This window comes from Polyergus mexicanus, unplaced genomic scaffold, assembly GCF_030449975.1.
Source record: "Polyergus mexicanus isolate NDT 795.1 unplaced genomic scaffold, iyPolMexi1.0 SCAF_4, whole genome shotgun sequence".
Lineage (NCBI taxonomy): Eukaryota > Metazoa > Arthropoda > Insecta > Hymenoptera > Formicidae > Polyergus > Polyergus mexicanus.
Window position 1 is genome coordinate 10,767,936 of NW_027223324.1, and position 24,009 is coordinate 10,791,944.

The window sequence follows — 24,009 nt, forward strand, 5'->3', positions numbered from 1 at the left end:
TTCATCATTAATAGGATTAAAATTTTTGTCCTACAAATTTAAAACATTTTGAAATCAGAATAGAAACACATGTCTTTTTGATACATAATGTACTTAAAAAAAGAAAACTACATATCTTTTTTTTTAACACACATTTTTTATAACCAACTTATACACGATTGGACTCCGATATCGAATTTCGAAGCTTTGTAAAATTTTCTATTATCTATCTGTTCTGAATGGAATAAAAATTTGCGGATTAATAAAGTATTTAGAATTTTATTTTGTTATGTATTTATAGACACACACACATACACTAAACCACCTGGTAACTGAAAATTATAACATATTTTTCTGTCCTTCCCATTCTTCTTCTTTCCTTCTTTTCCTTTTCTCGTTTCTCTTTAATTTTTTCAAAGAAAGTTATAATTTATACATTTTTAAAATTTAATTTTATAGAAACTTTATACATACTATAATATTATTTGTCATATCTTTTTCTAAATTTTATTTGTCTAGATTTTTATTTTTTTCTTATGCGTTTTTTTATTTTTATTTTACAAATATAATTTTGATTCTGTCATTGATTCTTAATTCGAATTTAATCGAGCTTTGTTTATGTTATACTTACAAAATGTTTTTGCGCAGATAGTATTAATCAAGTTGAATAAATCAGATTACAGATCTAACACACACACATTTGCACGCATATCTTTTCCGAGATATAACTGATACTAATTGTAAATATATATACAGGATGTTCCAAAGTTAAACAATCAAATTTTGCCATATATTCTCTAGAAACAAATGTTATATAAACATTGATCTGAAAATATTTTCGATCACGTTAGATTAAAAAAATAAAAATTTGTTTAATTTCCCACTTCAAAATGCCGTTTGTGTAATATAAACTTGACATCACTGAAAGATAAAATTTAATACTGTACAAATTTCATATCTTTGCTTAAATTCAGTGAATGTCAAAAACTAGTATTTTCAAAAAAAAATTCTTGTCAAGAATTGATTATTATATGACCTTTTGCTTTTTAATAGAAAATCTAGCTAGAATATTAGATAAATTATTGGATTTATCGCCGATTTATTCTTATATATTGCTATATATTAACAGTGAAATCTTACGCGTTATTATTTTTACATTAATATTTTTCAAATATTTTCATTACATCTTTCTAAAACGAACGGATCAATGTTTATAGGTATAACATCTCTTCTTGTTATATTCTATAAAACATACTGTCAAAATTTGATTGTTTAACTTTGGAACTTATATAAGCAAGGAGATTGGAAATCAGAGAAAATAAATTTATGAATAGAACTTTATCAGTTCTCAGTTTAAATTTCTCAGATAAGATTATCGTGATTGTCTTATAAATTGATGAGAGTACATTAGAAAATTGTAGTTGAATAGGTTTCTTTACCCAAACGCAGACGCTTTTTCAATTAAAAAAATTTTTGGTATCTTTTATTTACTACTTACTATAATAAGCGCATTGGTCAAAAATTTTAAATCCACTAAAGCTTATTGCATTGAAAAATGTGCACGTTCTTCTTTTAATCATATTATTAATTACTTTACGTTTTTGATTGTTATATTAGCCTAATATATTTAATTAATATTAATTTAATTAATATTAATTATTGTTAATATTTTACTCTTTAATATTACAGTTTTACATTTTTACATTAAAATGAATAAGTATCTGGTATTTGCTTTAATCGCTATGACCGTTATCGACGTTATAGTTACTACTTCTAATCCAACGAATCCTAAGTCTAACTGCTCTCCCTGGCTCGGATATGTAAGTATAATTAACGGCAAAATAATTGTATTAGCGCTTAGTTTTTTCTATATATAAATTGTGTTATATTAAACATATACGTACACACATTCTAAAAATTCTTCATTTATTTTGAATTATATTATTATACAATAGTTAATATGCGCATTTTTAATTTCTATATAACAAAATTTTACTATAAAATAAATTGTTATGATTGTAGTGTCAACTTACCGAACAATGCTGCCGTGACTTAGTATGCTTGGGATATTTGGCTAAATGTATCCCCGGTACAATTTGGAATGATAATAGGCCCATCGGAGATGGTCCATTTCCTCCGAAAAATTAAAACAAAATTCGATTTGAATGTTAATAATATTGGAAATGGAAGTGCATAATGCATTTCAGACGATGTTACTTTTGCGTTATAAGTTAAATGTTTAATTTTACAATATTTATACTGTGTATTTCTGACGCAGAAATGTGATTTATTTAAAAAATTATATATTCCATTCTAATATTAAATTGTTACATTTATTAGTAATTTTATGTTACATTAATTAGAGAAGTTAAATTATGTATTTATAATATTGCATATTACTTATCTTACATATCTTAATAAGCAAAATGCGCGCAATATATCAGCAGATTGGCAATAGTTTCGCTCAAAAGTTACAAGCAAAGTGGCATCAGTTATGTCCGTATTAGACTTGTAATTTGCCAGAAGAACATAAATTGACATCAGATTGATGTCAGAAATCAAATAGGATTTGCGCGCGCATAATTTGATGGATAGATAAATAATAAACTCTAGATAAAAAAATAAAAAAAAGTTGAATTTATAAATAAGTTAATTAATAATAATTTAGCATAAATTTAGAAATTGAAGCTTATAAGAATATAAAAATTTATATAATATCTAAGATGTGTGTAATTCGACAACAAAAGCAATTGTAATCCGTCAGAAATCAATAAATATATAACTACATTTATTTTATTAATTATAATTATAATTTAAAAGCAACTATTATATCCGTCACATGATCCCATTAGAGACAATTTGAGACAATTTAATCATTTGTATTGTATGGATCAATCGTATGGAATGTTGTTGAAGATTATAGCATTAACTATTAATTAAGCTAAATTAAATGGGATAAGAATACTGTAAGATAATACTGTTTTGTCTGCAATCTTCGTCGTCGTATCTTCATGTAATCTACAAATCGAAATATCGCATCTCTTGAAACTGACACACTTTTGCTGCTTCTTGACGAAAGAACATACGTGATTGGGTGCTTGTCGCACCGCAAGATTATGTCCGCAAAGACTTGATCATTATTAAATCGCGTGTTATTGAACGTATTTTCGTAATAAACGACCAAAATAATCGATGAGCGACTGCTGTTGGCTCATCGGTGATAATAGTGCGTTACCTCGCGGGCTCGTCCACGTTCCTCGACACGGGGAAGAAAAACTAAAAAGAAGAAGCGGGTCGAAAGAGAAAGGGAGAAAACGGGGCAAAACGCAAAATAAGAACGAGAACGATTTCGTTGGAGGACGAGGGGTAAAAGACGAGTAGCATGGCGAAGTCAAATGTCGAGTGATGCCAAAGTTAAATATAAACGGGTGGCAAAAGAGAGAGAGAGAGACAGAGAGAGAAAGAGAGAGCGTCGCGACGCCCATCCTGAATCGATGATCCAGCGCCGGGGCCAGTCTCCCGTGGTCCGCGACTCGATCCAACGTGGAAATCGTTCTTGTCTCTCACCACCCTCTCGCGATCTTATTCTGCTAATCTCGAAATTAAATTCTTCGCTCGCGATCAATCGCGGTGTATCACCGACGAAAAAGAAACGAATAAAAAAGTGCAATTGTTGGAGTACGTGAGATCTGCTCGCGGCAGCATCCGATTAATGTCTCCGTGCATATGAGATCAACCGATCATCGAAATCGCGTACAATCATTGGATCGTATTGAGAATTCGTGGATTTATCGGTAATTTATATTAGATGTACCAAATTATTTCACCAAATACGTGATGTTAATTTTAATGATCCAAATTCTTTAAAAATTTGTAGTAAACTTCCCTTTACCTTGATTTTTTAAAGTAACGATAGTTTTTTCGAGAGTTGTAGGACATAAAAAATTAAAAATTTTGTCGACGAATTATAAGCTTGATGAAATATATATAATTAAAATAATAAAAGAATTTATCGTTAAAATTATTAAAAATCTTAATACTCTTTTCATATTTTATGATTTATGTAGCCATGTTTTCATATGCGATTATTGTTGCGTAATTTATGAGAATTGTATTAGTATTAAGATAATAATTAGCATAATTACAACCTATTTATTTATTTACGATCTTGAAATTTGGGTTATATAATTTTATTTGTGCTTTGTGATTTATGCTTTACGATTGATAAAATCAAGTAATGCTAATGCAATTATTGCTAATTTTAACATTAGGTGAATCATTAAAATTCCTGCGTTCTCGCTGCTTTATTGAATGATGACGTTAAAAATGAGAAATAATACGAATTTTTTTCCTACGAAATACATCGAAATACTTATGTTTTTTGGATGCGATCACTCGTGATATGTATTAATAAAATACATGCGTGATATGTATTAATAAAATACTGTGTGATATGTATTAATAAAATATATGCATGTATTTTACATTTTCATCGAAAATAAACTCATATGATTTTTCGCTTCTGATGTCATAATTCAAATATAACGACAATAAAGGCCTAAAAGTCTTAAATTGACAAAAAAAATTAATCGTATTCGTATTGTTTGTCAAATAATATATTTTAATAATAAATTTAAATTATAATAACGTATATTTTAAAGTTTTATTTTGATTTTATTTTCCAAATAAAGTTAAAAACAATTTAAATATTAATCAAAATATAATTTCTAATAACTTCAATATAATTTTTTCATTCAGAGATAAATTTCTTGATTTTTTTGTATTTTTTGCAAACTTTCAGTTTTATCAAGAAAAAAAGAATTAATGAAAAGATGATCTTTTGTGCAAGAATTTATTAGAAAAGAATTTAATATAGTGTAAAATATCAAGTTTTTTTTTTATAAATCTACTTGAGATACTCGACATACGTGTCAAATGCGACGAATGAACCTCATCTGTATTACATTTAAATTATTGCGAAATTTATTTAACGGCGCGTATATAGAGTTCGCGTTTACAACATGACGCCGATGATGTCATCGGGTCAATAGATGAGGGTGAGTTCCAATAATAATTGCTGACCGGCAAGCCGGTGCAGATGGTTCTGTCAGCGACATTCATTCGGAACACCGGTTATTTTTGATCATCAATTCGGCAGAGAGATTTTATTTTTGGACACAGCATCCGAGGTCCTGGATCCAGCGAACTGTTAATGTCAGCGAACGATCCTCGCATTAAATTTCCCATCAGGTTTGCCTGTCTTTCGTTTCCTTGCGTGTCCAAGATCAAGATTTCGATGTTTTAAATCGCAAAAAAAAAAAAAAAAAACACGCCGCTTTCCCCATTCCAATAATAACATTCATACTTCTTTCTATTAAAAAAATCTAGTTCAATCACAAATTATTCGCGAATAGCTCGGCCTAATTTTCATCTTAATTTACTCAATATTTTTGGTTTATCACATCTTTCAAATTATTGATTAAATTGTTAGCTTAATATTCTTAATTTACTCTAGTTACGATCGGATATGTTATGCATGCGCGTAGAAATAAAATGCGGAAAATTTTCGCGAATCCTCGAAGAACAATATATAAATTATTCTTAAATTATATTTACAAACTAACTATTTGTTTTTGTGGTATGAGTCATATAATAGATACATTTAGATAGATATATATTTGGCTCAGAGCTTAAAGTCTATCGCCGATTTCGCGTATGTTTTGCATTAAAAATTTAAGCATTCTTAAAGCGTAACAAGTTAGAAATTCTCGAACTACATCGTTAGACTACATCAAATCGTTATTTCGAAAAAAGTCATGTATATGCTCTTTCGCGAGGTTGATCAATATGCCTCCGTGACACTCTCTCTCATATCAGGATTATGATTGTCGAATGATAAGGCTCGAATGTATGTATGGTGAAATCGGCGCAACCAGGTTGACGATTACAGTCGTTAATATCCGTGTCAGTTTCCGAAATACCAGACGTAGTTATTGCGAATATATCTGCTGGCTTGTAGGACGCGTGTACAAACGCCGCGCTGATCGAAAATAGAAATAGCGCTATATTTAGCCGACCTACGCTCGGTATCTAACTAAAAAGCTTAAGATTTTCGGTCTACGCGTATTCGGAGCCCGTAGACTTCCTCTTTCGATTTTACGGTGGGTAAAATGACCTGGCGAAACAATAAAATGAGATTTGTAGAGAAAAAAATATCGCTTACTGTAAACGCGTGTCATTTAAAACGTAAGAACGATTCACTACGTGAAACCATTGCGATGTCATTATTAGATATAATTTTTGCTATAAAAGAATTTGTACAAAAATTTATTTACTCTGTAAATTCTTCTTATTTTAATTTACAATATTTGTAAACCTATAAATATAATGAATACGATGAGAATTATGACTTAAATATCTGATGAGTTTGATACGTCTGGTTCAAAATTAAATAGACGCTTGTAAATACACACACACTATCGTTTCCAGTTGCCAAGATCTCTGGTATCAATGAACTCTAGCACAAATGAAATCTTTCGAAATAATTCATACTCAGTATGCTTCCCAAAATAATACAAAGCGACTCTCACAAGATTACTAGGCTTGTTAACAAATTTGACAAATGTTGATGTTTTAAAAATTATGTGAATTTAATAGTGAATATTTTTAACATATATTTTAGCAAGAATCGCAGTATCTTCATAATAAAATTCTAAATAAATAATAAATTAGCTTCTCATAGATGATATATATATATATTTATATATTATTATATTTTATATATTGATTTAATATAAAAATAAATCTGGAAAAATATGTAAATTGTATGTTCTTTTTATCTTGTTAATCTTATAATTTTTTAAAACAATTCTCTCGCGTGCCGCAGTTAAAAAGCTAATTAAGATGTTTGTCTCTGAAACATCCAAGGATTGTTAATTAACCGCATGGCTTCTTACCAAACAAGTTAACACTATTGTAAGATAGTTTGTAACTTATGAAATCGATGCCAAATTTTTTTAATACCTACACTTTTTATTTATCCAATACAATTGTCATGTCTAGATAGGATTTACAATTATTGCTCCAAATTATCGCTTCGGCTAAAAAAATGTATAAATTTTGTAATAACAGCTGACAGAAAAATATGAAAATATGCCTAATCCCAATATGAACCGATGCTTCGATAATCGTGATTCTCCTTATCCGATTAAATCTTGTCTTTGTACAGCAATGCTGGTCTGTGAGCGGGGTGAAGTGAAAAGTGATTCGAAGTAGTTCGAAATGTCGCAACAGCATCCGTCGAGGGCATCCGGAGGCCACGTGCCTCCTGGTGGCCGATCAGGACGACCCAATGCACCGAGTATGCCGAGCGCTTTCAGGTCTGCCTCGCCGTATACGCCCTCGTCGTCGCCGCATCCGCAAGGACGGGTCCCCCGCGGACCCCCGACACCGATTCATTCGGCTCGTCCTATGTCACCGCTCTCGTACCCCGGAATAATGATGCATCCGATGAGCCCGGTGCCGATCGGGATGCCGATCTCGCCCGGTATGTCGCCCGTCTTTGGCTGTCCCACTTCGAGTTACATCCAATGTCCAAGACCACGGTGGCCTTCGCCGAAACCTATGGGCAGTCAAGCACCGAAGCCGTTTATACCGATACAGGTATTTATTTCTATGTATGTGCGAAGAATGACAGATCGATAATATCTGATATTTGTTAGATTATTTAGATTCGGATGTTTAATTCATAAATACACGAACGAATCATTAGGATAATGCAAAAGATATGTCGTATTCGGAGAAAAATTATTTATTTTTGAAAAAATATTTAACAATTAGAATAATTACAACTGGTTTTAATACATCGTTCTCGCGTTATCTTCTGAAAAGGATTAAAGAGAGTAATTTTATTTAAAAAATTAATGCGACGTAGCAATTGTGTGAAACAACATTTTTCTTAACTCGCAGAGTTCCTTTAGAAGCGATTCGGCATCGCCGATACCATGCGCACCGCCGGAATATCTGATAGCACCCTATAGACCTGGGGATTACGAATATATCGGGGTGCCCTTAGATCATACGCAGACGGACGAGGAAAGCAGCGGTCCAAGCACAGCCGAGATCATTGCCAGTCAAAGCCAAGATTACGTAGATGAAAAGCTTGCCGAGTACCAAGCTACTATCCAGCAATTACAAGGTAAGTTTTACGGAACCTAGGGGATTGATTTGTTTAGCGATGGGATCGTATCGGTAATGTTACACAGGGGCATAATGAACTAACATTAAACCCTCACTTATCCTCCGATGAAACCCGTAATTATAGACTGTTCCCCGATTCAGATCACGCAAAGCGTCGTTGTTACACACGCAAATTACGGGAGTACAACTATTGAAATGGTATCGGATCTGCTGTGTTTCATAAAAGAATCGTGAAATTCTCATCAAATATCTCATTAGAAACTTATTTCTCTCCTGCATTTAATGTATTTATATTTCTGATATTTTTATACAAACCGATACAGTATCAAATTCTGTATACATGGAAGAAATGTATGATTTCTCGAAAATAGTGATTGATATAATCGAAACTAAATATAATATTTCCATATTTAAAGACTTTAAATAAAATATTTAAGTAAAGCATAATACGCGTTATATTTTAACAAGTGAACATATATGTATACAGATGACTTAAAAATAAATTATATTGCAGTCTCAAATTTGTTATAAAAAGGAAAATGCATTGCTACTTATCAATATGTTCACGATACGCACTCACAGGATCATAATTTACGATTAGATTTCTTGCGCAGCTTAAGTATCTACTTATGCGACAGCATGCGTCTCGCATACATCGTCGAATCGAACTCTGGTGCAGAGAAAATAGGATAGAATCCGTAGAGACGTGAACGAGTTATAAATAGACGTGACGAACACCTGCTGCGCATTCGCAATCGTTACGTTCGCTTTTCCTGTCCGGAGACATTTCGTTGCTGGACATATCGCCTCGCTAATAGCGTGACAGCATAAATGTTTCAAGATCGTTCTCGATCCTTACAAAATGTCTTAGACATTATGCTTTAAGATTTGTCGTAGCTTGTTGCTTAGTTTTTAGTCCTTAGAAAAAAATTTAATAGAGGAGAAATTTTATCTTTTTCATAAAGCGATAAGATATTTTCATCAGCACTGTTAAAATTTTTTCCTACCAGGTTTTCAAATTTCGGTGACATTTATACACACGCATAATTTAGAAAAAATTATATAGACCATACATGCCTGTTAACATTATTTGCAGTAACAAGCATTGCATACTATTAACTTAGACAAATTTTTTATGTGTATCAAATTAATGTCATTTGGAATTTGCCTATTAATAAAGTACAGCGTATCTATAGTGCGTTCATTAAAATTTGTAGCGCGTATTCGCCTGGTTTACGTGTGCTTAATAAATGCAGCGTGAGCGTGACTCATGCCTTAACGAGATAAATGTGTATAAAATTGACATCGCGCTTACCGATTAACTTCAACGTTTTGGATAACTCGATTTCCAAGTCGATCTTACGTTGGATATCGCGTGTTGTATTAAAATGCGGGATGCTTTACAATTGTGGAAGCTACTTCGTCCCGTAAATTGCAGCATGTCAATACTTGAACAGTTAAAGTAATCTAATAGTTGATGGCATTAATAATCGGCCAGTATTAAAAATATTATATTGTTGTCATTGATTATTAACGGAAGAAAAAAGACTCTAATTACTATTTGCAATGTTGTTTATTTACTATAAGTAACAATAACTATGGACAATTAGGCGACAATTTTTTTTATCCATAAACTGATTAATTTAATCAATCAAGATTAATTAAATTTTTGAATTCTTCTCTTGAGATCCACAAAAAGTGTCTAGTGCGTGACTTAAAATTAGAAGAGAAGAGAAAGAGTGTTTAACTCACTCCCTCTCTCTCTCTCTCTCTCTTTTCTTTGATTAAGTCAAATATTTTTAAACTATCTTATTGCTATAGTGGCATCCAGCTCGCGTATCATTCATCTCAATATATTTCGAAACTTCAGTTTAACAAGAATTAATAAATAAAGCTTTATAAGAAAATTAATCAAAGCTTAATAACATATATTGCTTTCTTCTCGTAGTAGTTCAACTCATTGTTTTCTGAACAATGTCTCAAATTTTTGAAAAAAGTAATCTTATATATAGAGAATATACACTCACAAAAAACGCTTTCTTATCTACAGTTGTTATCATAGAATAGAGCCTTCTCCATTTTTTTTATAGTTAACATAAAATCGCATATATATATGTCACAACATAATCTTGATCCGTGATTACATAATCATAGATTAATCATAACCATTATAAATTTCGTTTTGTGAAAGAGGCAACATCTGAACCGATCGGTCGATCGGCGTCGCAGATAAATCGGAGCGATCGAGGGCCCGGAAGGAAGAGGCAGGATATGAGAATTGATCGGAGTAAGGATAAAAAGAACGCCATAGGACGGACCGCGAATTCTTCGGAGAGAAATAATCGAGGTTTTACAATCGAGTCTGCCAGCATGCTGCGCATCGTTCCGTGTCGCGTCATCGCGAGCAGAGGGAATGGCGGTGATACGAGGTGGAGGAGACCTCGACAAGCCGGCAGTATCGAACCGCCGGTCGTCGAGCGCGGTCACCATATACATTCCGTATTCATGCATTCCATGCGCGCGTCCCATATATATATATATATTCATATATATATATTGTATATAAGTATACAGGCGCGCGCGCACACGCCTTTGATGAAATCTATACGTAGGTGCGCACTCTGCTGTAGTGGATGCTGACGGAAAATCAGCCCCCCTGAGATATATTCCGAAGGATAATTGTCCGCCGATTCGATTGATAGAACGTTGTCGATATTTTATAGAACGTAGTCGCTACTCGTAGGCTCGGAGAACCATCGAAACGAGGTGACGTCGGCGCGTATGCGTCACATATGCAACCTAGTGTATAAGGTGTGGTGTCGAGAGAACAGGTGTTAGGTAGCAAGAGTTGGCGTGAAAATAGGGCGAGGGGGAGAAGAGACCCGTGTCGAACTAGATATGCGAAACGTGTCGATCCCTGGACGATGAAGTAGAAGAATAATCGGTCGAATATGTCGTGGACAACCCCACCTAAAGGTAGTCCAACTCCTCCGAGGGTGGATAGCCCAGGTGGTGGCGGCACTGGCGATACCGGCGACACCGGCAGCCCGAGAACACCACGCGGTGGCCGGTTACGTGACCGAGTGAGCTTTTTCGAACAAATCTGGTCGGCTGGGCGCAGTCCTAGCACCGAGGATCTTTTGGAGAACGCGGATGCGCGCAGATCATCCTTTAGGTCGCCGGTACATCGGCGACCGTCTTCCAGAGCGAGCGACTCCTCGTTCGAGGAGAGCTTCGAGCGATTGGTGGAGGAGGGCGAGTTAAACGGCGCGAGAGTTGTAAAATTTGAGAAGATCACCGTGAAAAAGAGCATACGGGAGATCAATCTGGATAATGCGAGCGACGACACTGCGATCGTTCAGCATCGCACGTTAACGGAGTCCAACAGAACTCCTAGCGAGGAGCATCCTCTCGAGGACTCAGCCTATCAGAGTCACAGTCACGGTGTGCATAGTCATGGCAGTAAATCCAGTTCGATCGCTTCCTTTATGAGATTCCCCTCGGAGGAGAGTGTGTCGCAGAGGAGATGCAGTAGTCCCCGAGTCCAGCAATCTGGTCCAGACGATCGGCCACCCTCGGAGTGGTATGCCGAGTATCGAAATCAGAGTTTCCTGAATGTCGCAGCGAGAATCGACTATATGCGCAGCAGAAGCGAATACGACGCACACATTGCCGAGATCAAAGGTACCAGTGTCACTGTCTTCATCTGAGAGTCAAGACTTTCTAGGCTGCTGTGTCAATTCTCTCGTCATCTCTTTCGATGCTCTCCACGCATCCACGCCGGCCGGCGAGAATTTATTTGATGATTTTTCAGAAATCATTGGAAATTCTTGTGCCAATATCCGTGATAAATAAATATTCTACGGACGCTATTTATTGATAGATTAATAAGTTGGCAATTGCAGTTATTGATTATCCGTAGCATTTTCCATGTTCGATTAAAAGCGACATTTTAGCGCATACGCGAAGGATTATTTAGTGTATTGGGCATTTATTGAATCATCATATTGTGTGTGACATACTGTAAATTAGATTTTCAGGAAATCAGCGGAATCAAGCTCATTTAAGATAATTAATACTTATGGTATTATCGTGTAACATCATCATTCGTATTAGTTCATCTCTCTCTCGATATACATAAATTACGTATAAAATATTTACCTCAAAGTATCTGGTATTCGTTCTCTTGTTTCTAATATTTTTCTAAAAGAGATTCGGAAAAGAATTCTACAATCATAACATTACATAATAATTGAACATATATATTCTTGATATATGGATACAAAATATAAATAAAACTCAAAATCAGTTAAGTATAGTTATCGTAAGTTAAATATACGGTGAGACTCCCAAATTATTTTCACGTATCATTTCTCGTACGTTCGTAACGAAATTTTGTCATATCGTTGGCTCTCGTCAATGACAGATTAATTGGATCTGTGAAATTTTGAGAAACAAGCTCATTAGCGAGAGAAAGAGCGTATGCATCGTGTCCTCTCATATGATATTTTCGCGCGTATACAACGAGAGGTTGCCCATCGTCCTTAATGATAGAAAACTAGAATTTCTGGCACGAGTCCTGTGGCACTCTCGCATGCCGCAGTTTCTGCAATTTGCCTGATAAGTGACGTGCATGGGCTCCGTAACATGCGATCGTACTTCATCATTTGTGAAACACCAATTATCAAGTAATTAAGAAACAATTTCGCAAACAAATATAGAATCCGCGGGACTAATGAAAATTGATACCGTACTAATGAACTTTGATCTTAAATAGTACAAGTTTACTTGATGACGGATCTTCGTTTAATTTTTGATATCGTTTGTTTCAATTGCAGAGTTTTATCTAAGATTTTATCGTTCAGAAGTTTAATTTTGAAGTTGTGGGATTTTGAAAGCTTCAGACTAAATCAAAATTCTTATCGAATGTTCGAAGAAATTTATTTCAAATCTTTTTTTACAAATTCATATCTATTCCACAAAAAAAAATTTAATTTTTTAACAAAACTAGTAATGTTAGTGAATAAGATACGCAATAATGATAATCACTATTATTTATACGCTTACAAGTATATGTTATTACAAATTTTTATTTTTACCACGCAAAAATTATTTATTAATCTCATTTTTTGATATCGATCAACGAGTATTTGACACGCTAAGCTACGAATTAAATACCGCGATAAGACAATACCTTTCCATAATAGATATATTCGCACGTCTGATAAATCGCTTGAGTTATCGTATGAATGTCAAGGCCGATGCATAGTTATCTCTAATCTCAGGGCTGGCTCTTCGATTAGTGTTGAAGTCGTTAAGCCCGTTTTACTGGTCAAACATGAAGTAGGTCAGTGGTTGACCATCAGACTTACTAGATCGGATTCTTGTCAGAAAAAAGGTCTTCCTTTGTCGTAATAATGCCGCAATATATCTTACATATCCGCTGATTTCAACAGACATGAAATATAATAGAAACATATCTATATAATTATCTACAATCTTCTATAAGAATATTTTTCTAAAAGATTATTTGCCGAAGGACTCTCCCGAATTTTTAATTTTGCCTGTCTACATATTTTTGTGTCAATATTTTAGTAATAAAATACTAGAAATAAATATTTTGCAAGTTTTATATGCGGCAGTAAAATTATATTGAAACTTCGACAATTTCATTTTTATTCCTCAGAAACCACAATTTATTAGTTGTTAGTTTTTATGACAATGTTTAATGGCCATGTTGTCATTAATTTAGCAAGACAAGATTTTCATGAAATATTTGACATGTAATGGTCATAAAAATGTGATGAAATAACAGATATCATATATTAGAATATCCAATATATGTAATTGAAATCAATATAATTATAAAAGTTACAATATTACATCATAATTATTTCTTTCATCTTTTTTTTTTAGATACACATAAATATGGATATTCTCGTCCAGTTAAATACTGATACATAAGAAGTTTTCAGTCTAGTATATTATAGAAATCTGTGATTTAAATCGAACGAACTGTCACAGTTATGTATGACTAAAGTATTTTAATGAGAAACTCGATTATGCGAAACGTCATCGTAAAAATAAAATATATATATATACTAATTTATAGGATTCATTCATTTTGTTACTGTTTTTCTATTTCATAATTGATCCTATCTCGTTTGACAAGACTTCGCTTGACCTGATTCTCAAGAACTTATCCTACTTCTTGATGCTCTTTTCCTCTCTCTCTCTTTCTCTCTCTCTCTCTCTCTCTTGAAAACCAAATACAGACGGACTCTAGAAGCTACCATCTCTTGTACATACATATACATATATACATGTTTTGTATGATAGTATCATTCGACAATTACAAACATGGTCGCAATCTTAATTTTCGTAACAGATTGTAATAAATAGGCCAAATAAATATTGTATTAAAATAAAATTCGATTAAAATTATACTAAAAATATAATTTCGTTATCTATTTAGTATTTTGAATTTCTTCTCACGAACAGCTTTTTCAAGTTGGTTTTTTTTAAATTGGTCAGAAAATATATCATTAAAATTAACATATGAGTTATAAAAACTATATTTACATTGTTGTTAATTTGTATATATTTTTGTCGAATATATAATGGCTAGAATTTCTTTACCACGTTGATTTTTACTGCCGCATGGTTATCTTTCATGACGCCGTATAATGAGGCCTATTAATATTCTGCCTTTAGCCTTTGACTACCTTTTTCAAAGCGGTTTAGTTGGACAAACATGTGAATGCACGAGTGCTTTGCCATTCTGAATTGTCACGGAAACCGAGGATCACGACATTCGATATAGAGTCGGCTGAAATTAAACTTACATAATCAACATGTCATGTGTTTCTGTTTATAATAAAGATGCATCCGTGTTTTTCACCATACACAGGGTCGGTCGGGAAACGTAACACAAAAAAAAAAGATAATTTTTTATCACACAAAGAAATAATGATGATACGCATATACATATATTGTATATCAGAGTGGTCGACTAATGTCATCTATATCTCTTGGTATTGATATCGCATGATCGATATTTCTCGATTTCAGTAATCAGATCCGCTATTATGTGAGAAGAGTTTAGTAACCGACAAAAAAAAAAAAAATGTACGCGCGTATTGACAAAAATATACGAAGAACTATTGAGCATCAATGACATCATGGATAATCTTGTCCCAGAATCCTAAATGTTATTTTCGAAAGCGAACATGTTATACAGAATAATATTTCCACTCATTAAAAACTATATTTATTTTGGATGTCGACGCAGTGAGCATAAATACTTAAAAAAAATGCAAAGTATTTATATTTCTCCCGATGTAGTAGCGAATATTTTTTAATATAAAGATACGTAATATATATTTTTTATATGAACCACGCTCTGATTGGCTGCATCTAAAATTAAAAATGATACAAGCGTAAAATTCTTACACATATTTAAAATTATTGTTTCAAAAAATGGGATTATATATTAAAATATGTGTTGGTCGCGTTATAATCTATGTTAGTGCTCCTTGCGCGTGCAAAAATTTTCTCTCCAAATTCTCGCTTCTAATATCATAATTCAAGGTAACATAGACAGTGTAGGACTCTCGAAAATTGTGTAATCGGCATTCATTATAGGCACTACCTTTCCCGTGTGTTTACTTGCCAAACAACCGTAACCATGATACTCCCGATGAATGATGATGAGACCCCGTGGAAATATCCTGTCTTTTTAATGTTACTAACCTGTACTACAACTACTACTAATGTAGTCTTCAATTTTTGCGATTCTTCAGTTTTTGCCACACTTTGCGATTCTTCAATTTGCGATCAAACATCCTTCATAAATAAAGCAATGATAAAGACCAGCGATAGTAATTTTTTATAGTTTCGCAATTTTTTAACATATCGTTCTCCAAACATATCGCTAAAGTTCAATAAGTCAATGTTTCTCTAAGCTAATGTTATCACGCGTCAACAGATTCTACAAGCTCTAATTGTCACTAAAATGTGCTCTTTCTCGATTTTATATTTTATTAATTTTCTAATAGAGAAAAAAATCAATATCTGTAAAAAATACGATATACTATACATAACGAATTATTTTTATAATTCTATATAGACTGTTTCAATACTATTGAAAAGGGAGAGGTATTCTTCTAATTAGAATTTTTTCTCAATGTATTTTGCAAGAAAAAAATTTATATGATTTCTCGCTTCTGATATCATAATTTAATGCAGCTGCAGTGATGACACAGGACCCTTAACACGCCTCGTTCTTTAACTTCTGTTGTTATCTTTATATGCATATGTGCGAGTTTGAGATTATGCATCCTCATTAATCTTATCAAGAAAAGATTTCACATAAAGCGGAATGTCTAAATTTGAAAATAAATGCTTTTTTAATATTTTTTTGTGAATATTTCTCAACTGCAAATTTTTTGAAGTTGTACATTGACTTTCATATATTTCGAGGCAGTCTATAAAAGAAAAATTAATATCAAAGAGCTCAATATATATATATATATATATGTCATCTGAGCGAGAAATTAAATAAAGACATGAGCTTCTGAAAATTCACTAACTTCATAAATAAAGAAAAATCGCATCAGACGATGCGTTTTCGTTAATTGTCAGTTTTGCTTATTATAGTCGCGCATGATAAACGAGTTACGCATTGATGCGTAGCTTTCATGAGCCAGCAAAATAATTGCATTACAACGTGGTATAATATGCTGTGATGAGACTATGTTGAAGACTCGATGAAAAGGAAGACTGTTTCATAAAGCAATGGTGTTGATGCCCGTTGGTAACATCAAACGCCGTTTTATTTTAGGGACCGTAGATTTTTGCTTCCAAGAATTATCGTAACACCATTTCGCAAGCGCATGTGTTGACAGAAAAAAAAAATCACAATTTATAATGCATATATTAAATTTTACGAATATTACTACGAATACCTTTATTATAAAATAAACATTATCTTTGCAGCTTTTAATACGTACGGAGATAATTGAGTATTCATTTAAAAGATACCATTCTCAAAAAGAGATACGCTACTCTTTAACACATGAAACTTAATCATTTATTAAAGGCGTAAAAATGAAAACTATATGTAAAGAAAATGTTAAAAGTTACATTTTGTGGAAAAAATTAAAAGCGCTTCTATTGCGCAATCAGAAAACGCGATCTACTTCGTCGCTCATATTCGCCTATTGGCTTTTACACAATTAGTTTCTCTTCCTGTCGTTAGATCGAGGATGAATGCGTATATTACAAATAATTTTTGCGACAATTTAATGTTTGTCTTACGATTATGCAGGTATAATACCTGCCAGTTGCATTTAATATCACGCGTGTATTTCTCACACAAAGTATAATACAACCAAAGGTGGGAGAAGATAGCAAAAATGACGGTAGATTTAAAAATAAAATGACATACTAATGTATTTCGCATCATCCTCATAATTGATTCCATCGATTCGCAAAAAGCCACGACAAATTATGAATGCTATTCCACGTGTCCTTCATCAAACACACACACACACACATGTACATATCTCTTTATATTTACGTAATATATATTCTCATGTTCATTCTCAAAAATATTTCTCAATTTCAAAGATTGCATTGTAAATTTTACGAAAATATATTCTTATTTAATCAATCTATATATTATTATTTAATTAATATAATTTTACAGCGCTTATAAAAATCAGCATCTAACTTTCGTTTTTTTTGTTTTTTTTTTCTTGCAGACGAACAAGAACGCGTGCAGAAAAAAACTTTCATTAATTGGATTAACTCTCATTTATCGAAGGTAAGTCAAGAATGAATATTTTTGTCATCTTCATATAATGCAGTGAAGAAATTCGTGCGTAGCAATTTGTGGTACGTTTACGACACTGCGATACGTTTCATGGATAGATACTTGATAAGATTATGCGATGAAAATCATCGATGATCTGACATTACTTTTTTTCTTGTTACGTAATGGTTTAGATTCTTACGTGACGCGTAATAAAACATGACGCTGTCTCTCGTATCGTGCTTTCGAAACTTGAACGGCTGATCTAGTCCGTACCTGGTTCTCGAGTTTCGATACTCCCTTACTACCGCATCCTTCAGAACTTACTTTACTACGGAAATTCCACTTGTCATGTATCAAAAGTAGCAAAGTTGTTAAAACACGAGCGGCCTCACCGTTGATACACAGAATAATCGTGCGACGGCACGAAAAATATACATTATCGAGGAAAGAGCAAGTAACGTAGATCTATTATATATTGTTTTACAAATTGATACAATCGGGAAAGGACGGAAATTCGATTTATTGCATTCAGAAATTTTTTCAAAAAAATTAGAAAACTATTAATTATAGCGCGAATTTATTTAAAGAATATGCTATAAAACACTATAAGCATATTAAATTTTATATAAGCAGAAAATTTTATTATTTCTAGTAATTGATTTATATAATCATAAATTTAATATTTAAATTATAATTTATTAGAATACTACAAAGCGCGCCATTTTTATTTCCTTATACTATATAGTATTATAATAATATATAAATTAATAAAAAATAAATTTTGACGATCAATCGCCTTTATATAATTTCTCAAAAATTGGTTATAATTTTCCGAGTGTTATATGAATATAATCCATCATTATCACAAATTAATAAATGTTTATCGTTTGCACAGAGAGTTCCAACGCTTCATATTAATGATTTAATCGAGGATTTGAAAGACGGGACGCGCCTTCTCGCGCTACTTGAAGTTCTTTCAGGGGAGAAACTGGTAATGAAATATCTTATACGCTATTATATTTGAAATAAACATTATTAAAATCAATTATCAAAATCACGTATAATCTTTCAGCCCGTGGAAAGGGGCCGTAATTTAAAGAGACCGCATTTTCTCAGTAATGCCAACACCGCGCTACAATTTTTACAAAGCAAAAAGGTAATAAGTATCAAATATTCTATTTTAAATTAATAAGTGAAAAAATTGATGCTTAAGCTTTCATCTAATATTTTTGCAGATTAAATTAGTGAACATAAATTCGTCCGATTTGGTCGACGGACGACCGCCGGTAGTATTGGGCTTAATATGGACCATCATTCTGTACTTCCAGGTATTTATAATCATTTGAATTTTATAGCTATACGTAATAATAGTTTTGTAAAAGAGCACCATATAATTATTATGCGGTAGCTGCTTAAATGTAGTGCTCATAATAAAAATATCACGTATATAATAAAAAGTATTATAATATATTCGGATGTAGCAACACTATATCTTTTATACTACTATACAAGGATTAATTATGCGTTTTCTAATGCACTTTACTCAAACTTTAATGTTAGACTCACAAATTGATTGTCGGAATTGAACGAGGAAAAATACGAGACCACAAAAATTCTAAGCTTGTAATGCGTAGATTCTAATTCTGTCAAATTCATAGTTTTACTAGCAATTTTAATATCCCAAATTAATTCTTAAATATTAATTATAAATGATAAAAATTGATAAAATCTTTTTCTGCAAATTAAATAACTCGATTGATGATGACGTGATTCAAATAAATTAATCCTCGTTGTAAAAGAAATAAATTATGTCATTCTGCTAATCGTATGTTCTAATAAACAAGCTACGATCAAAGGATCGCAAAAGGGTGAGTAGTGAAAAAAACAAGATCATCAAGTATGCGATAAATGTGATCTTGATCGTTTTAAGAGAACAAGACAAAGTGCACTTGCATGATATTGCGCATCTCCTTAATACGCACGCCAGATTATCTTAGTTCTAGGCTGAAAAAAAAGAAAACATCATACATCGTCTTAATTGAGCATTTTTTTTTTTTTTAGATCGAGGAAAACACGAGGGCTCTCGAATATCTTGGACAAACTTGGGGCAGCCAGAGTAGCCTGGAAAGTCTCGGCACTCAGGGCTCGGCAGCAAGCGAAAGAAAACGCATCAGTAGCGAAAAGTGGAAACAAGGAGCACGGAAAACCTTGCTTCAATGGGTGACCAATGCCTTGCCCAAGTCAGTATTTTATCGGATTGTATTTTGCGTAATAGATTTATGTGAAGTAACGTGAAGTTCTTTATGATTTTACAATGTCGAGATTGAAAACTTTTCGTTCTTCAGGGGCATTGATATTCAAGTTCGAGATTTCGGTGAAAGTTGGAGAGATGGAAATGCCTTCTTAGCTATCATCGATGCCATAAAGGCCAACTTAGTGAATATAGCAGCTATGAGAGAAGTGTCGAATAAAACTCGACTGGAAACAGCCTTCCAGGTCGCCGAACTCGAATTAGGTATTGCCCGATTGTTGGATCCTGAGGATGTGGACGTGCCACAACCTGACGAAAAATCGATTATGACATACGTTGCCCAATTTTTACACAAATATCCGGAACCGGGAAATATAGCTCCTGATTCCTTTGCTGCCATACAAGAAGAATACGATGGTCTTCTTAACTGGCTGAATGAGAGAGTCAGGCATCTCGAACAACTTGACAAAACCAACGCTTTCCCACAAAGCTACCCGGTACTTTTTCAAACTTTAATTCTCAATATCTCAATAATTCTATATCATTTTATTAATATTTAATATCATATTCGTAAGACTAAAAATCATTAAGATTTTATACACACACACACACACACATGTATATAAAAATATAAAAAAACTTTTATGTCTATTATTTCAATATTAAATCATCTGGTGATGTCTCTCCTTTAGGAATATATGCTATTTAAAACAGAAAATGATGAGAAATTAATTATATACAAAAAAATGCAAAGTTTAGTCGATACACTCAGCATGATAAGCATTACGCGGGATTCTTGGAGAAATATACAAATGCTATGGCAGCAAATGGAGCTATTTGTAAGTCTTTCTATAGATTTTCTAAATAAACGAACGGAATTTTGCGTTGTAATAATTTCTTTTAGGAAAAATTTTATATTCGTCTTTAGATGCTACATTGGCGTTGGTTGTTGGATTCGGCATTACCAGGAGAATTAGGTGAAACTGGCAGGTGGTTGGCGAGAGCCGAAACTCTCTTGCACTCGGACAACGATATATCGCAGGAAATGACGGAAAGCACAGCGAACATAATCTCGAACAAGTTAGAGGATCATAAGAAGTTCTTCCTCGATTTACCGACCATGACAGAGAAATTCCAGCACGCCAAGAACTCGCCATTGGCGCGACAAATCCAGTCTGAACAATTAGAGGACATGTCTGCGCGATTTGACAGCTTGCCGAATCGCGCTGCTAAGAGGAGAGTGAAATTAAAGTTCTTAGAGCACAAATGCTGTTTGATAGCCTTTTTATACCTCGTCGAGACCAAGCTTAAAGGATGGAACATCAAGTACGGCACGGAAGAGAAAGTGCATCAAATGCTGGAGCAGTATCGTAACTTTGTCTCCAGAAACAGGATATTCCAAGAGTTTCAGAAAGCTTACTTGGATATGCAGCAGGTTGCCGAAGAATACAAACGCGACGGTGATATTGGTAAATAATGATGTTTTAATTAATTAACAATGTCTTAGTTAATTAATATTTAACTATAATTATTATAACGCGGAATTTACACAAAAATAATATAAAAATATATTCAAATTTAGATGATCTGTAATTATATAGATTAGAATAATTGAGTATTAATTTAATTATTTTAAATAGCGAATAGTTAATTACGATTTAATTAATTTATTACATAATATATGTTCAAATAGAATCTTTTTTTATATGAGTAACAGATACAAATATCTTTTCTTTTATCGTAAATTTGTGTGTTTCAGATCGGGAAGAGAGCTTGAATATCGATCGCTTTATGCGTGAAACGGCTGAAAAGTGGAAGAATGTATCAATGGACTTGCGTTGCGCCCAAAGCATGCTCGAGGAAGTTGTCGCTTATTGGCGTCGCTGGATCACTGTTTCAGACGAGTTTGAGGCATGGTTACTTCATGCCGAGCCCGCTTTAAATCTTCCGGAGGAGGAGAAGATGGAGTTCTTCCAGGACATCAGTGTATGGAAAGACAAGCATCAGCAGCTGTCAGACACTGTGAGCTTTCTGATCGCCACGTCCGATGAATCGGTCGCGTTTCGTCTGAAGGAACGTTACGCAAATCTGACAGCAAGATGGGAGCAGCTCTTCCAAGAGGCTAAACAGTATATGCACGCGGGTGATCTGATTCGAACGAGGAAAGATTATAAGATGGGAGTGGAGACTCTACAAAACTGGTTAAGAGATGCAGAAGCTGCCTTATTAATTACCGGGTTAAACTCGACGGAGCGGATAAAAGCTTACGGAGAGAAATTGCAAACTCTTCATAATGAGGTCGAGGGTATTGAAGATCTCTTCAAGAATATCAGCAAGAAGTTTCAAGCTCTTATTCAGGATTTGTCTCGCGACGAAGTCGACAAGATGATGAACACTTTAAAAAAAGAGAAAGAAGTACTTGTTAAAGTGCGTGCTTTGATACCGATGCAACTTCATTTGTACCATCAATTGCTGGTGCAACAAGAATCCTTAGAAGCAGGACAGAAAGAGATATCCGCATGGCTGGATGAGTTCGAAAACTTTATGGCCAGTATCAATCTCGCAGGTGGCAGGGATGCTGCACTGGCTCAATTAGATCGTCATAAAGCTTTTCTCTCGAGAATGCTCTATTACAAATCTATGTTAGAATCTAAAAATAAAGTGTTTACCAGCATTGCCAAGACCGTGGGTACTTATGCCGATGCCGAGACAGCAGAAGGTAAAGCTACTCTGAAAGAACTCAATGATCGATTTTTTAGAGTTTCTCAGGTGGCACAAGTCTGGGAACAACGTTTGCAAGAATCGATGCGACGCTGGACAAAGTTTAAGGAATGTGAGCGACAAATTACCGAATGGCTTTCAGTTGCAGAGACAATGATCAACGACAAACATCTTGATAATCGTCAATCCGTCGAGTATCACAAAAATTTCTTTGGCAAGGTCAACGAAAAATGGATACAGGATCTTGTGAACGCCGGACAAGATCTTCAGAATACGTTACCAGCTGACCAGCAGTTGTCTATCGCGAATACAGTGGAGGCTCTTCAGAATCGTTGGAGGGAAGTTCTTACTTTCGCGCCGCTTCATTTAATGAAGCTTGAATTTCGCTTGGATGAAGCTAGTTTTCTTCAATACCTCAAAGAAATTGAAATGGAGATTAGTTCCGAACAGCAAGCGCTCATTAATAACGATGATGTGGATGGTATTCAGCAGCGCAATAGAGAGTTCTTCGTGAGCCGTGGTATTATCCTCGAAGTCGAGCGTTGCCTACAAGCTCTGAAGAAGATTAGCGACGGCTACAACAAACTTAAGCCGAAAGATATTAGTCTGACTAATGCCGCGGAAAACGCCGAACGTTTATGGGAAGAAACCGCACAGAAAGTGGAAAATTTGAGGGCACAACTGCGCGAAGTTCCGCAACAATGGGCAGCTTACAGACAGAAGTAAGCATTCGTATAATTTGACTATTACATATCGATATCGATTTCTTGAACACATTGTATATTTGATTTTAGATTCGATGAGATGGTACATTGGATGGATCATGTTGATAGTACTCTGAGAACTATTTTACGCGAAGTTAACACTCTAGAAGAATTTGAGAAGGAAAAGACGATATTCCAGGTAAATTTCGGCCAATATTTTATAGAAGTTTTTCACATTATTGATATATATAAATACTGCTTAAATACTTCGATTTTTCTGCATTCTTTCCGGATAGCTCCAAACTTTAACGGTAAATATACATGCATCTGTATTTTCT

At 33.7% G+C, this 24,009-nt stretch overlaps 2 protein-coding genes across 11 annotated transcripts in view; both read left to right on the forward strand.

Annotated features, from left to right (window-relative positions):
• The first annotated feature begins 3,511 nt into the window (after nucleotides 1–3,511).
• LOC138932843 (uncharacterized) lies at nucleotides 3,512–10,988 on the forward strand. The gene is made up of 5 exons (XM_070295043.1): nucleotides 3,512–3,773; nucleotides 7,208–7,641; nucleotides 7,948–8,176; nucleotides 10,370–10,677; nucleotides 10,902–10,988. Exons 2-5 carry the CDS (start codon nucleotides 7,261–7,263, stop codon nucleotides 10,986–10,988), a joined length of 1,005 nt encoding a protein of 334 aa, XP_070151144.1. The 5' UTR covers nucleotides 3,512–3,773; nucleotides 7,208–7,260.
• The window catches only part of Msp300 (Muscle-specific protein 300 kDa), an 88,455-nt gene continuing 75,099 nt past the window's right edge, over nucleotides 10,654–24,009 (forward strand). For 3 of the 10 annotated variants that reach the window (XM_070294560.1, XM_070294558.1, XM_070294561.1), the window contains exons 1-12: nucleotides 10,692–11,862; nucleotides 17,943–18,004; nucleotides 18,891–18,986; nucleotides 19,068–19,151; nucleotides 19,231–19,323; nucleotides 19,840–19,863; nucleotides 20,057–20,235; nucleotides 20,341–20,743; nucleotides 20,939–21,085; nucleotides 21,175–21,715; nucleotides 22,006–23,689; nucleotides 23,762–23,870. In XM_070294560.1, coding sequence (XP_070150661.1) covers nucleotides 11,130–11,862; nucleotides 17,943–18,004; nucleotides 18,891–18,986; nucleotides 19,068–19,151; nucleotides 19,231–19,323; nucleotides 19,840–19,863; nucleotides 20,057–20,235; nucleotides 20,341–20,743; nucleotides 20,939–21,085; nucleotides 21,175–21,715; nucleotides 22,006–23,689; nucleotides 23,762–23,870 — 4,155 coding nt within the window. In that variant the 5' untranslated portion in view covers nucleotides 10,692–11,129. Of the gene's footprint in view, nucleotides 11,863–17,942; nucleotides 18,005–18,890; nucleotides 18,987–19,067; nucleotides 19,152–19,230; nucleotides 19,324–19,839; nucleotides 19,864–20,056; nucleotides 20,236–20,340; nucleotides 20,744–20,938; nucleotides 21,086–21,174; nucleotides 21,716–22,005; nucleotides 23,690–23,761; nucleotides 23,871–24,009 lie in introns of all 10 variants that reach the window. The other 7 variants (XM_070294559.1, XM_070294562.1, XM_070294565.1 and 4 more) reach the window with 6 other exon arrangements.

What these genes read in the sequence shown, in the direction of transcription:
- LOC138932843 (XM_070295043.1), top strand. Translation starts at nt 7,261, where the DNA reads ATGTCGCAACAGCATCCGTCGAGGGCATCCGGAGGCCACGTGCCTCCT. An exon ending in AGCCGTTTATACCGATACAG is followed by an intron (nt 7,642 to 7,947) that starts GTATTTATTTCT and finishes CTTAACTCGCAG; the next exon opens with AGTTCCTTTAGAAGCGATTC. An exon ending in TACTATCCAGCAATTACAAG is followed by an intron (nt 8,177 to 10,369) that starts GTAAGTTTTACG and finishes GTTTTGTGAAAG; the next exon opens with AGGCAACATCTGAACCGATC.